The 15,303-nt window shown below is 38.7% G+C and overlaps 1 protein-coding gene across 2 annotated transcripts in view; it reads right to left on the reverse strand.

Moving 5' to 3' along the window:
- The window catches only part of FBLN1 (fibulin 1), an 83,266-nt gene that overhangs the window by 13,012 nt on the left and 54,951 nt on the right, over nucleotides 1–15,303 (reverse strand). For both annotated transcript variants that reach the window (XM_083838863.1, XM_083838862.1), the window contains exons 15-16: nucleotides 12,065–12,207; nucleotides 9,918–10,049 (exon numbers count right to left, since the gene is read on the reverse strand). In XM_083838863.1, coding sequence (XP_083694989.1) covers nucleotides 9,918–10,049; nucleotides 12,065–12,207 — 275 coding nt within the window. The remainder of the gene's footprint in view (nucleotides 1–9,917; nucleotides 10,050–12,064; nucleotides 12,208–15,303) is intronic.

Genomic DNA, 15,303 nt, shown 5'->3' on the forward strand with positions numbered 1-15,303 from the left:
TGCATTAATCCAGTAATCTCTTCATAGACAGCAGGTTGTTAGGCATGATTTGCCCTTCATAAACCCTTGCTGACTTCTTCCAGTCACCTTCTTGTCCTTAATACGTTTGGAAATGTTTTCCAGGTGGACTTGCTCCACCTCCTTCCCGGGGATTAAGGTGACTGACCTGTGGTTTCACAGAACCTTCTTCTTGCCCTTCTCTTACAGAAGAGAAAGAGTGACATTTGCTCTCTTTCAGTCTTCAGGAATTTCCCTTGATCACCAAAGTCTTTCAAAGATAACTGAGAGTGGCTTCACAATTCCATCAGTTCCTTCAGCACTAGTAGCTGCAGCCCATCAACTCCCACGGACTTGTGTATGTCCAGTTAGTTTGAACATTCCCTAACCTAATCCTCCTTCAAAAACGGTGAGTTTTTCTTGATTCAGACCTTCCAATTGTCCTGAGGGTCCTGGGACTCCTAAAAGTGAGCCTTATAATTAAAGAATAAGGCAAAGAAGGCACTGAATATTTAGGCTTTCTCCATGTCCTTTGTCACCAGGTCTCCTGCCCCATTCAGCAGGTGGCCCACATTTTTCCTAGTCTTCCTTTTGTTGTTGATGTACTTGTAGAAGCCCTACTCATTGCCCTTCATAGCAGGAGGCTGTGCCTCTATAGACAGTCTCACAGGCAGTATGTTCCTCCACTCCTCTCTAGTTCATGACTGTGCCTAAAGGCACAATCTAGCTGTCAAATTGCAGGTATTTCCCAGACCAACAGATGTCTGCTGACTTCAGATAGTTAATGCACACCTTAGATTCCTCCATCTTTCAAAAGCTTAACAGCCCTTTTTATTTTTTCTCTTTTTTTTTTTTTTTGTGAAAGCTATCTATATTTCTCTCAATTATTTGTGACAATAACAATATAGACTCCTGCTATGTGGTGCTTTATAGTTTCAGATATAACCTGCTTTATTAATAAGTGGCTGTTCTTTGGAAAATGAAATACTTCTTGGTAATCATCACTGCAGGCATCAAACCATATACAGAAAAATAGCTCTGAAGATATCATTAATCCTGGAACTGCCACACCTGACAAACATAAATACGGTTAAAGGATTCAGAAAACTCATTAATCAAAATACAAGTACTGAAAAAGATTTCCTCTTGCTTTGAAGTGTATAGCCCTCATAGCATTGTGAGTTAGACCTCCATTCAAGTTCGATGGTGAGCATTTCATAAAATAATAGATTTAGAGAATTAAGTTTAGAGTTGGATGTTAACAAGGTTCCCATGCTGGTGCAGAACAGCTTCACAGGAGTGAAGCTATACAAATCTTTGCTGAAGTATCTGGAGCCAAGACTTTGAAAAACATGCTTTTCAAACATTAACATTCCAGATTTTTATTCAATTTCCTAAGAAAATGGACTAGTTTTCAACTGTTGAGCGAACAAGTGCTTATAAAATGCTTTAAAAGTGAGTTTGGACACATACAATTACACATACATAAGTCATACGACACTCATGGCAATTTCACTGTTGGTTTAAGGTGATCAAAAAATAGTGGTCCTGCTATATCCTCCACCCTGAAAAATAAAACAGAAGATTGCCACACAAGCTCTAATGCAGACAACAGGGAAAATGCTGAAGTGTTTTTTTTTTTTTGTTTGTTTGTTTTTTCAGATGTGGAAAGGTGAAGATTTTCCTTTTGAGCATCAACAGAACTCCGTAACACCTAATACAACTCCAATACTCCCTATTATGGAACAGAAAGGCAATGGCAATTTAGGTACCACAACAGTGAATATTGCACCAATGGCATAAACAGGACTCCTAATGACTCGAGTCCAGCTGGTGCAGTGTTGACTGTATCGGCATGTTATCTCCAGGTCCAGCAAAATGTCTATGTTCACAAATCAATTCAACAACTGCTACTTAACAGCAGAGCTCAGAGATATACCATATCCTTTTCCAAGAGGTGTAAAGGAGGATCAGATGTAGGGCAAGACACCCTTCAGAAAAAGAGAGCAGTATAACTACGAGAGCTTGTGCCTGTGACCACAAGCAATGCCTGTTGCTCACGTATCTAACATGTTCATAGTATCTATTGATCACACTAATCATTTATAAAACATGTAAACACAAAGTTCTCATTTAAAGTCTGCCTGAATAATTGTGCCTAAATATAATAATTGTGTGTGTAATTGTGTCCAGGTACTCATGACCTCTGAACTTTTCACCTAGGGTACAGGTCATCATTTAGTTTAGCTAAAACTGTTTAAATCTGCTTCTTTTTCAGCCTTTCGTTCCACCTCTGAAGAAAGGAAAAATGAAGAAGGAAACTACATCACAGGAGTTACGTTTCAGCAGGTACCTAAGGAAACAGGATCTTTTTGATTAGCCTTACTCAACAGATTAGAAATTTAGGATTCAATTTATTATAAATGTTATCCTTCAACCACTCAAAAAAGTTGAATTTCATTAACACCTGGGCTTGTCTAGAAAGCTTTGATTGCTGAAATGCATCAAATAAAAAGGCAATAAAGAGGCCTCATGGTATTAATACATTTTTGGCCAGAAACAAATGGTAAATATTTTCAAAGCTATTATCTGTCATGTTGGATCTTAGGGAGCCTTGGTATTATGAAAGAATTAAAAACAACCTTTGATTTTACTGAGGTTTGGCTAGTTTACAAATAATATGATCTTTATTAAGGATACCAAATAACTTCAGAGAGATGTGCTCTTATCTTGGTTTGGCCAACTTGAAGTGCTTTTAGATCTCTGGCTTGCCTTCCAGCCAAACCTCGCAATGGGTTTTAATGTTGACAATGCTGCGAAATCACTCATGCCTAAAATGCAATAACTGTACTTGAAGTAGCCTCATTAAAAAATAGCTTCCACCATAGATATTTTAATCCTTCCTATTCCACCTCTGAGAATGCAACACGCTTTGCATACTATAAGAATCTTATGTATTACAAAAACAGGTGGAAAATCTTCCATGCTGAATGTGCAAAACATTCAAAATCACATATATCAGCTTTCTGATACTTTATTTTCACAATCCTATTTGTGCAGGGTTTAGTGCCCATCACAGTAATACCTGAGTGCTTAACATACATACAGTTCCTCCATTTAGGGAGGGTGGCTGAGTTTACCCTACCTTGTCCCACTACCATGTTATTCAGTTTCAGCCAAGCTTTGATACAGTAGCATATCCATGACACCTGGGCAATTAATTACTGTAACCCTAAGCATTTCTTGGCAAAGAGCCACATTATGGAACCCAGCATAATATGGTTCTGTGATTCAATTTACCAAGGAAGAAAAAGTACCTAATCCTGAGGATTTGACATGAAAGCCTTTAGACAGCCACTCAGTCATCACCTAGAGGCGACAGCTCTGCTGGTGTTGTTTGCAGAATTTCTGCTGAAGGAAGCTTTCTGAATCTTAATGTGTGTTAAACTCTGACTAAATTCTCAAAATAAGGCTGAAATAAGGGGTCATTTCACCACATTTGACCCTTTTAAAAATAAAGGCGTTCTTTTTAAGTGAGCCATGCATCTGTGCATCATACAGGGAAAGATTTACAATATGTTTCGAGTTTCTTATCTTCTGTCTCCAGCTTTTATAGTGTGTAGGCACTACTGCAGGAATGAGATGCCTGCTATCAACACACAAACTCAGGAGCAGCCACAGAAGAAGCTGAATGAGTCACACATATTTCACACTTGCAGTTCCTCAGAAAAACAGGTCTCTGACTCCTGACTTCATGATACAGCTCACAAAACTTCCTCAGAGTTGCAGTATGATTTATTTGTCTGCTGGCTTTATGGAAACTGTAACCAAACATTGTGTGGATGAATGTTTTTGTAATAGTTACATCTTCCTACCCGAGGGGTGAAATGAATATTGATCAGGGAAGAAAATGTGATTAACTAGATACTTGCAATGTGATAGAGTGAAATCTGGCACTTGGAAGGTTATTTTGCTCAAGCATGAGACTCATTCTCACCAGAAAAGCACCTTCATTGTTTCTCAGATGCAAAATGAAAATTCACCTCCTGGTTTGCCTCCAGAAGAGCTCTTCAGCCTGACATTTTTTCTGGAAGGGAGGGAAAGCGCTGAGAGATTTGACTACAGCACAGTGCAGTCAGCAGCATCCCAAAAGGGCAGGTTCAGGCAATAAATCTAGGTTTCCCTTTACCACATGGCTTCTGGGCACCCTAGTCGCAAATGTGTAGCTACTAATTTCAACAGGGCAACCTGGCATAGAAAAAAAATCAAAAGATAACCTTCACTGAGGGGCTCCTCTTGTGAAAGGGGCAAGCCTGGCTGAAACCAGAACAAAGATCCTGAAAGGGACTTTTAATGTAAGGCTGCAAGAGCCTGTCTAAAAACCTGCTGAATTATGTCACTGCTCTGTGTGCTCGCTGTAAATGACTGGACAACGTTGGTTTTGTATTGCCAGACACCATTGTTGTTTCATGCTAATGACATTATAGTCAGACAAAAGGTGGCTATTGTTGCTTACTTTCTAGTAAGAGTATCCACAAGGGGAAATAACTTACATGCTGAAATCCTCGCCCCTGCAAACAGTGGAGCTCTCTTGGGTGCCCCTGCTCTCCCTTTAGCCAGGCTCCATTTTAGCACAGAAAAGCAGCTGTAGGTGAACTGCTACTTTCAGCATCACTGCCACATGAGAAAGCCCAAATCAGTCTGAGGATCTCATTATGCTAAATGCTGTACAAACGCAAAGTATGAGCCAGTCAGCTTCTGGCCCACAGGTAAAGAGACTACAGAAACAGAGCATACAGGAGAAGTGGAGAGAAATGTGAAGGTACTTGCCCAGCACTGCAGAGTGGGCCCACCGACTAAGTTTAGAACACATCTTTTGCAACCCAGAGACTCCAAATTTAACATCAGGCCACACAAACGTGTGTGGCAGACTCTGAAAAGACTTTGCTGTGTCTGGGAATGGCCAGATTGCTTGCAAGTTATGGAACTATCCCTGTGCTAAGGGCAGGTTTGCCTAAAAGTCAAATAAGCCTTCAGTTTCCTTCTCCCACCCCCAACCAGTATAGGATCCTGCAAGCACAGTTTCTTTTGCCATCTGTTTTGGTTTACCTTCTGCTCATGTTTTAAAGTCACTGTCCAGCCTCTGGAATATAGTAAATGATCATGATACCACAGTAAAAATAAGACTACTAATAAATCCGGTGTTTCAACAACAGCAGTTCAGACACTTTCTGTAATGGTTCAAAAGTAACATCATGAATTAATATGCATGGAAAAGAGCCTAGGAAGACAGGACAGAGTTAGTGGTAGAATCCTTGCAACTGTAACCGAAATCATTGCCACTCACAATGATTTCAGTTTTCTTTTCTTTCTGAGTGGCAGAAGAAGCATTTAAATGATAGGCACTATGATAAATTCAACTTCCTCAAATGATAACTTCAAGCAAACAATAAGGTATATATGTACAGGGCACAACACAAATCCTAGATCTGTTTGGAAGATGAAAAACTAATTCATTAACACAATGCATGAGTTATACCTGCTGCAACAGAATGATTTGAAAAATATGAATGCCTGTATATAACAATAGCAATGGAGAGCAGTAGTGCATATCTGTAAAATTATAAGTAACTGTGGATACCAACATATTTAAGCTCTAGCACAACACCCCTGAGAACCTCTACAGGTACAACTGAAATTTTCTAATTGTACTGGCTCTGGGTGCTTTTGCTAAGAATAGTATCATTCTGCTTCATAGGCAAGAAGAATATACACTTAAGTTAGTATCAAAAGTGATGGGGAAGATTTCAGTCTATCAGCACTACTTTTAGCTGTATTAAGAAATTTTAAAACCTTCCTGAAGCCTACCAGACTACGAGGTGGTATTACAGTCACCCAAGGAAATGAATGTGTAGCTGAGGGGGAAAATGTTTTATAGTACCTGATAATACCTTAGGCATTAATAGGACATTTTTGTACAGGTTGAAAATGCATTCTTCATTTTTCACTGACAGCTGGTTAAAGGAGGAATGCAGTGAAAAGTCTATAAAAGCTTTAAAAAAAATGGATAGGTCTGCACTTCTGTTTTTCTCCCGCCCATGCTAATAAGTGATGTGCAGTTGTTAACCTTAAGTTGTATCTATTGGATTCAGTGCCATCTTGGCCTGTAACCACACCAGGCAACAGAGAGTTTACACAACGTTTTGAACAATGGAAGCATGGAGTCCAGCATCTTTAATACAGTTGGGTAGAAATATCAGAGGCTAAGTTCTTTTTTTTCAGCTTGCGTGAAGTCTACACACTGCCATTCCAGCAGGCTGGTTTTTGGTCCTTCTCTTCCATTGGAAGACTCTTTCCGTAGGGTGGCATTGTCAGTTTTTTGTAGTCTGTGCTTACTTCTTCTGGCTCCTCCATATCTGATACTGCTGGTCATTGATTCCCATTTGATGTATTTTCTTTCTTTGATTTTGCAGTACTGTCCTTGCCTCTTTCTGCTCCTACCTCAGTGGCTATTCCTTCTACATCTCCTTTGGGAGACCTTGTTCTTTCTTTTTCTAACCCTCCCCTGGGGCAGCTCTTTCCTCCACTGCTAGTGTTCTTTTTCCTTCCTCACAACCTGCTCCTAAACATCCTCGTCTTTTTGTACGACCTCAGCTCCCATCTCCTCAGCACCACCAAAAAATCACAAACCAGGCTGACAGACATTCTCCATCCAACCCTACATACTTCTCAATTTCTCTAACATCTTCTCCTTGATGTCTCAGTGTCAGCTTAATGGGATAACAACTAAAATTGATGAGCTGACTCTCCTCGCTCCACGATTCTCTACCAATGCCTAAGTTCTCACTTTCCTTCTGAAACTCCATCTTTAACAGCTCCTCCTCTTCTCTAAACTGTTGCCAAAAGAAATCTGCTGTACCTTTTCACATTTTTTATGCTGCACTTTTGAGAGCACCTTGTTCCTTTCCATTTGCATAAGCACAGCCCAGGTGCAGTTCCTTCTTAAGCACTCATCTCTCTCCTTGTTTGTGACAAACTAGCAAAAACATTATAAAAATGAAAGACTTCTGTAAGAACATCTTCATAGTTGTTTTATCTGTCTTTTCTCCCACTCTTAACAGTGTTCCCTCCTTTCTTTGAATCCCCTCATTGGTTTCCTCTGTTCTAAAATCAAGTCAGAGTTTACTACACTCAGCTCTTTCAGTAAGACTAGTATATATTTGCCTGCTTTTTCCGTATGCTCTTATGCGTTTCATCTCTCTCTGAGCTAGTTAATGTCTTTTCTTAAAAAAAAAAAAAAATACTCCTGTAGAGGCTTTCTGTGTTTACTCTTGTAGAGAATGGTCACCTAATGGTGATCTAATTTCCATTAGCAGATAAAATAGCTTTGTTACACTGGTCTTTTCTCCTGAAATATTACACAGAATATTAAACATGCTTATTAGTATTTTTACCCATGCATCTGTTTTATTATCAGCAGCAAAAAAAAAAAAAGTCTTAAAAAGAGACTGAACAGATTCAAGAGGGATATATCAATAATGCGTCATTAGGCAGTCCAGATGTGTACTCCCAGAAGCATATAAACTGATGATTGCAGTAGTTGGACCATTATCTTTGGAGAACGATTCCACTATACCTGTCCGTTACTGGCCCATGTTGGACACTGGTTACTGGGCTAGCTGGACATTTTCTCTGCTAGAGTTCTTATGTTACATCCCCACAGTTCTTATGTTCTTAAAATTTAATGGTACAACCAATAAATCTTTCTGATATCACCTACGTCCTTCCTCTCATTCCATCCTTATACAAGCCCTTCCCCTTTCTTTATAAAAGGGACTCACTTTGTGAATTCCTGTGGACTAGGATCCCATCTTACCTATTTGTCTTGAAAATTTCCCAGCATTTTTATGGGAACACCTAACATTCTGATTATTAATAAAAAGAAAAACGATATTATGATGGGAGCAGCAGAACTGCTGCTGGCAGAATTATTTGCAATCCTAATTTAATACATACAATGTGCTGTCCTGATCCCCTGCCCCTCCAGGTAGTATCAGTTAGGATTTTGTTTTGTTTTTTCTTTTCCAATTCTGCTGCAGGCAGTTTACTTTGCAACTTCCATCCATTAATCTGAAGGTACTTTTACATAAAGGAATTAATTAAGACTCTTACATACAAGAATTAATTAAGACAGTAGTAGGCATGTTTTATCATCTCCATGTTGCACATGGGGGAACTGAGGTCAAGAAACCATTGCCCAATTCTTTCACAGAGCTGGGAATGTACTTAGGCATATATCATATCCTTTCAACCTGGTACAGAAGAATATCCTTTCTCTCCTAACACTGTGAGGTATATATTCAGTTTACAAAGTAAAATACTATTGACAGGCAGTCCTATTATTCAAAATGGAAACGTTTCCCCCAGGCAAATGCCTTGGCCAGTCAAATTTTGAAACACATCCTTCTTTCTTAATTTAGACAGAATGAAGCACACAGCATGAAAAGCAAACTAACTACTGTGGGATCTGATAACATTTATACTCTTTTAAAGAGTCAACCCAATACCTGAAATTTGTAATCTTATCATCCTGCTTTAACAGACTCTCCCTCTTTCTCAGCATTCACATGTATACTTCTGTTTGATAAAGAAAGAAATATAAACCTAATGACTTAACGATTTTTATCTATAGTTCATAAAAGCTTTGCGCAGCTGACCCTATACGATCACGCTTCCAAAATGCAACAGTGCCACCTTCGGATCGCACTAAATATGGCTTCTTCACAAAACTAAGAAGCACAGCAACGATTTTTCTTTCCATCCAGACAAATCTTGCTAGGAAGCCCAAAAGCACATGTATAAATCTGAGCAGAACCTGCACATTCATGTCATGAAGCACAAGTCTTCACTGGCAACTGTGGTCCTTTATTTTCATAAATAAACATTAATAAAGAGCAATCAAATACTACTATATAATAAGCCAGACCCGGCATATTCATTCTCTGAGCATGAGAATCACAGAATATTCCCCTGCCACTGCATTAGTGATTCACATGGGGCAGAGCAGCTGGGACCTGCTCCTGCTCTGTGACCTTCACATCACTTGCCAGCTACAAATGGGTATGTTGGGTCCCAGAGTGAGAGCCAAGCTACAGTAAACACTGGAAATATATTTCTGTATGCACATCTGTAATATACTAGATATGTGAGATGGATTACATGCTGCTTCATACAGTATGCATTACATCCTGCCAAAGAGCCTTGCTCTGAAAGAAACCTACCAGAAGGTATGACCCCAGGTTGTGTTGCAGCCCCTCCCTCCTATATGACGAGATGCAGGTCTAGCCACATGACCCACATACACAGGTAAAACTCCTTTTTAAGTTTCTTCTAAACCACAGTGTGTGACAGATCCCTTTTATCCTCAACAGAAAGATATTAATTTAAAACTGAACAAGGCTGTCATTTAATATCAAAACAGGGAACAGATTCAGTAAATTAGTCCTGCTATAAAGATTTGATTATTATTCAAAAAATCAACGCCATGCTGTTTAAACATGAAAGAACAGTTAATTAAATTTACAGTGTCTTTGTTGACAGACTACGTATTTTATATTTGGTTTGATTATAATGGACAAACACCATAATTTTAAAGCTAAGCCATTTGCATTGGTAATTAGAGTTAATCCTGAAAAAAGTCAAAATGCTTCTCAAATTAAAGTTTGGCCTCTGGTGTTTTGAATTTAAAAAAAAATGGTGATCTAAGTTCAAATTAGGCATATTGGACTGGAGAGGGAGAATTTTAAATCAATACAGGCTTGAAAATCAAGGTGTAAAAGAATTGCTCAATTTATTTGACCTTGTTCTATAATACTATTGAGACAAGAAAGTGTACTGTAAGCAGAAAACTGTCTACTCACCCACTGTCATACCATCCATGTAACGCTTGATGATATCAAAGGAATCTCTTAAATTTCCTTCTGTTATGTCAAATATGATATCTGCCTGGTTGGCTGGATACGTAGGTGTGATGGCACGAAGAAAAATAATCTCTGCAAATAAAGGGTATCACAGAGTGTACTGAGAAGTAGTGAAAATATCACTGAAAAAACAAACCAAAACAAAACAACATCATTTGACCCAGAATGACTTGTCCTCAAAGCCAGTGGAGGACAAATACTCCCCTGCCTTTCCCTTGGACAGTTTGTCTTTTAGAACAGAAAGAAAGAACTTTTGCAGGAAGAGAACATTCAGATAGATTTATTTTCTCCTCCTGCAGCATCCAAGAAGCCCTGAAGCCAAAACACTGTTACTTTACAGTCCAGAAAGACCACTCAGAAATCAGTCAGACTTCTAGCATGTACATAGAAAGGACAACACTAAGTATCCACAGGGTAGAGAGTGGAGGGGGACAAAACAGATAGACCCTGAACTCTGATTCCCTTAGGCAGTTGCACGAAGTATTGACACTACAAATTGTAGAGTCCTTTTCAGTGTTGGAGGAGGGATTTAGGTTAGTTTTCAAGCTTCTTGTGAAGGAGGTAAGTATTATTATTCATATTATTATCCTTGCTCTACAGATGATGAAACTAAACCATAGAGCTGTAAGAATTCACCCAAGGCCATGTGCTGAATTAAAGAACATCTTCTGGACTCTGGTATTACTCTCAGATTGCTAAGCCTCATCTCTTTTTATTAAATCATGATGGACTAATGAGGGAACTGTTTGGGAAGCATCCTGGGCCAAATCCTTAGCTCTGCTGCCAGTACACCTGGTAAAGCTGACAGGGTGTGTATGGGAGTAAAAGTGGCTATGGGGCATTCCTCCATTCTCTGTGATGTAGGGCCAGCTAAGGCCTGAAACAGGCCTGATGCAATTTACAGCAGCTCTATATATCCATGTTATTGGTGGCTAAATTGTTCCTATATGAACAACAACTGGGATGTCTCTTGCCCTACTCCTTCAGCCTGGAAGAGGTTGAGAGTGACTGATAGAAAAATGAAGAGTCAGCTTTGGCTCTCATTTAGGACAGCTTCCTGAGGAAGCAAAGCTGAGACTCTGGATGGATCAGAAACAGGATTTAAGATCTTTAAAAACTTTTCCAAAATAACCTTCCCACCCTCCCTCCTCTTCTTCTCTCCCCGTACCTTCATCATGAAATACGTTGCATTAGAGAAGCTAAGGTGAAGGCAGTCATCCCACCTCTGGATATGTAGGCAATCCCCAGAGAAGGCACCAGAAAGTGAATACAAATGCCAAGTAGCAAAAACTGCCTCTCAATCTGTAAATTTATATGTGAACTAAGCAAAGTGAGTGTGATCCTTCTGAAATTGCAGGACTTGAAGTCTCACAGAGACTGCAGAGGCTGAAGAAGCTGAAGAAATACGCAAAAATGTCCATCAAAGTGCACCATGTTGAGCTGGAAAACTCCCTTTATACAACTGAGCAGCTGCTCACTAGGATACCTAAAAGCTTTCTGGCCAGTCCTTCCCTTCCTTTATTTTATAGGAATTTCCCTTCTTTTATTTTATATTTTTAAAAGTAACACTATTTTTTCATAGGTCAAAAGTCAGCAAATCAGAGTACTAGACGTATAAATATATACTGTATTTTGTGATTTATGGCCTACATGGAGATAAAGGCCATACAATTGGAACAAGTCACTTGCCAATAGCATGCAACAGACCATAAACAGATGAGAGAAATATAAAGAATACCTACTTCCTATAGCAAAATGTGCAAAAGAGGGAAGAGAGAAGTCATGGGGTACACTGTTATTATGTGAGTAGATGTAAAGGGGAATTTAGACTGAGTATTTCCTATTTCCTTATACGGGGAAGCTGTATGAGTTAGAGCTCAGACCTTTTTTTTTTTTCTTTTTTTTTTTCCTTGTAAAATTAAAACTCCTAGATATTGAAGGTTTTAATTAAAGGAATAGTACACTGTAATTTTGAACTGTGCAAACATTTTACTGCACCGGTAGCTAGTCTGGCTTTAGGCAAGGATTTCTGGTGGAGGTTTTACATGTTGTAGTCTATTAAATGGAACAAGGAAGAAACCGCTTACCTTCAGGTCTTGTAAATTCTCTGAATGTGGGTAGTGAAATGACAGTGTGGGAAATTGTGTGGACTGGATCCAACACACAGTTGACATCGTTTGGTCGACAAGACTTAATGCAACGGATAGTATCTGTCTTTTCAAGTCTGACACTAAGAGAAACAAGAGAGAGATGCATATATATCCTGAAAACAAATCACTTTGTGTTTTGCAGTCTGGGGAGCTAGAAACTGATATAAAACTGATATATAAACTGATATTTTACCTTAAAAAACTTAAGACAGACTTAAGTAGATCATCAGAACTGTTGAACCACAGAAAAATTTGGCTTGGCTAAGAGTTGTTGTCAAAATCCCCTCAAACCCAATTTGTCAAGCCAGGCATGCAAAAATAGGGAGAATTGTAGTGCATAGGATACCACGTAAAGTCTCCTTACAAGTACAAACAGGACCAAAGGACTAGGCCCAGGTCCTCAGCTGCGGTGCCTTGTCATGGTCTCACCGATTTCAGAAGAGCTACACTTATTCACACAAGCCTCTTTGTATTCCACTTGATATCAGTCATATAAAGCAGAAACAATTGTTTTCATTCTGGAAATCTGTCAGGAAGTATCAGAAGGGCCCACTTTCTTTCACAATTTCCGGTGCAGCAAGAGTCAGAAAAGCCTCTTTTCAGTCTTTTTCACACACACACCCCTTTCCATCCAAACTGAGAAAACACAGAGGAATGGAAACTGGGGGAGGAAAAAAGTTAACCACCTTATTTAAAACCTCAAAAGATTGAATTCTGAGTTTGGGGAAGTGGTAAGGGTCATTTCATATTCCATCTCAACCAGCTGCTCATTCGTCCTTGAAAGTCTATTAAAAGTTAAATGACTTCTTCTCACCCTTGTCCACCAGAGTGAATTTAAAGTCACTTACAGTTCAAGAACTTCACACAATACCCGGTCTGTGTTCGTGAGAGATGAAAGGGCTGTGCTGGGACTTACAATGTGACTAAGCCCCACAAACGATCTCAACTTTGACCTGCCCATTTCTTCATATTTCTAAGTGGAAGAAAGAAAAGACTGCAGTGTCAGAGGGAGGGAATTAAAAGATTAAAAGGAAGAAAAATTCACTGAGTAAAAGGGAAAAAAAATGGAAGCTTTAGTTTGTAAGATACCTCTAGAAACAAATGGTTCTTACTCTTTTCAAAATGTGTTACCCAACTCCACACCTACAAGCTATCTTTTTTCAAACGTTCAAAGGGACTTTATGGCCCTATTAATAATAAATACATCAGTAACTGCTTATTATATGCTACCCACATTTGCTCATCAAAGAAAGCAAAGCCAAACATGCTGATATTGTATGAAGCTAAAGTAAAGATAAAAGAGAAAACATGAATCAACACTAAGGAAATCATGCTTCAACAGATGTGAACTGGCATAGTCTAAGGGAAGTCAATGTAGCTGGGTTAATTTACACCAGCTGAGTCTGGCTTGTTATTCTCATTCCATAGTTAATGCGTTCAGAGTGAAGCTAAAGAATGGAGATACAGGTCAGGAGAGATCTTTTACTTCTCACCTTCATCTAGAGACAAAATTTCATGATTTCCTAAATATCTCATAGGAGACAGAACAGGACTTTCTGCTGAAATGCCTCATGCTGGCCATTTTAGAACAAATTAATTCTGTATATATGGACATAATAGTCTAACCTACGGTAACAGATTCCACCCACTTATTTTAAACTCTAGATGCCAAGTTAAGAAAGGACTTCCAGCAAGCTGACTCTTGCATCTTTACAATAAGGATGAGCTAAATTACATAGACTACATCCAGTGTAAAATAGTCTATTTCAAAATGCATAACAAATAGAATTGAGGCAAAACGTGTATCAATCGTGTTTGTTTCTCCCTCTCCCTCTTTTTCTTCTCTGCTGTTCATATGGGAGTTTAGTAGATGTTTACATATATACAGACATACAAACAAAAGCTGAATCTTCCATCTGTGAGCTGGGGTCACAACAGCCAAGTCAGGTTGGTTTTACCTTCAATAACGTGTTTATGAATCCTGAAACACTTCTTTAAAAGTTCTTCTCTTTGCCTTATAGAATAACAATGGCATCTTCTAAAGGTTTGAGGGACATCAATAATCAGTGGCTTGTGTAATTCGTTTTAGGCCTTCATGACTAATGAAGTAATGGTACAATATGTACAGCGCCCTAAATTTTCAAAGCTGTAGTTAAATAGAAAGATTTGTATGCAAAAACATTCTGGTGGGAGTGTCTTAAATGTTCAGTATGACTCTGCTTTTGTTCCTGCCTGGGAAGGAAAGGGAGCCTTACTTTCGACTTCAGCTGGAACATTTGACAAATATAAACATTTCTGAAATTCTCATCCAACAAAGTAATTAATTTGTTTACGATGAAGTCCTAAGTAAGATTTATGTTCAAAATTCTCCCTTCTGATTCACTGGAATAAAGCATTCTGACATGAATTAGGTACCTTGTGTATAGAAACAGGATCACCACGATCACAAGTGATCTGTGCTAGTTACTAACTAAAGCTAGTTTCTAGATTCAGTCACCTTGTAACTAGATACATGACAAAATTTTGTGTCAGCTCTATTTCTTTATACTGCTTCTCTCCCCTCTTAAAAATCCCTCAATTTTTGTGTCTGTCCAAACACAAAATACACATTTTTGTGTGTGTATTTGTGTACACAAAATGTACATTTTGTGTGTACTCTGTCCTCACCATTAAACTTGAGTTTGTGCTTTCATTTTCCACCGCCTGATTCTCTGATCTTTCTTTCACTATCTCTACAAATTGTTTCAGGTTATCCAGAATGCAGTTAGTAACACTTTTCTCTACCGTTGCTTTGACTGCACACCTTTAAACATCTTCTGGAACAATTTGTCAACCAGTATCCATTCCAAATTCTCCATATTTACTATTAATGATGTGCTCTGCTTTCAACATACATCTTCCTTTATCCTTACACGTCATCTCTGCACTTGATCTTTTAGCTAGCTGAGAACTTCCTTTTTGCCCATGTCCTCCAATTGTGGATACTATGATTGACAAAACTTTCTTCCTGTGTGCTAAGAACTTTATTTACTCAAATTTTTCTTTGAAGTTGCCTCCTCTATCACAAATTGCAGTTTTGGAGCTGTTACCTCCTGCAGACTTTTTTTCTTTTATAAAAGAAGTAAATTAAGAAACAACTCAGTTGCACTGATTGGTTTGTATATAATGCTTTCCTG

Source organism: Anser anser, assembly GCF_964211835.1.
Source record: "Anser anser genome assembly, chromosome: 1".
Lineage (NCBI taxonomy): Eukaryota > Metazoa > Chordata > Aves > Anseriformes > Anatidae > Anser > Anser anser.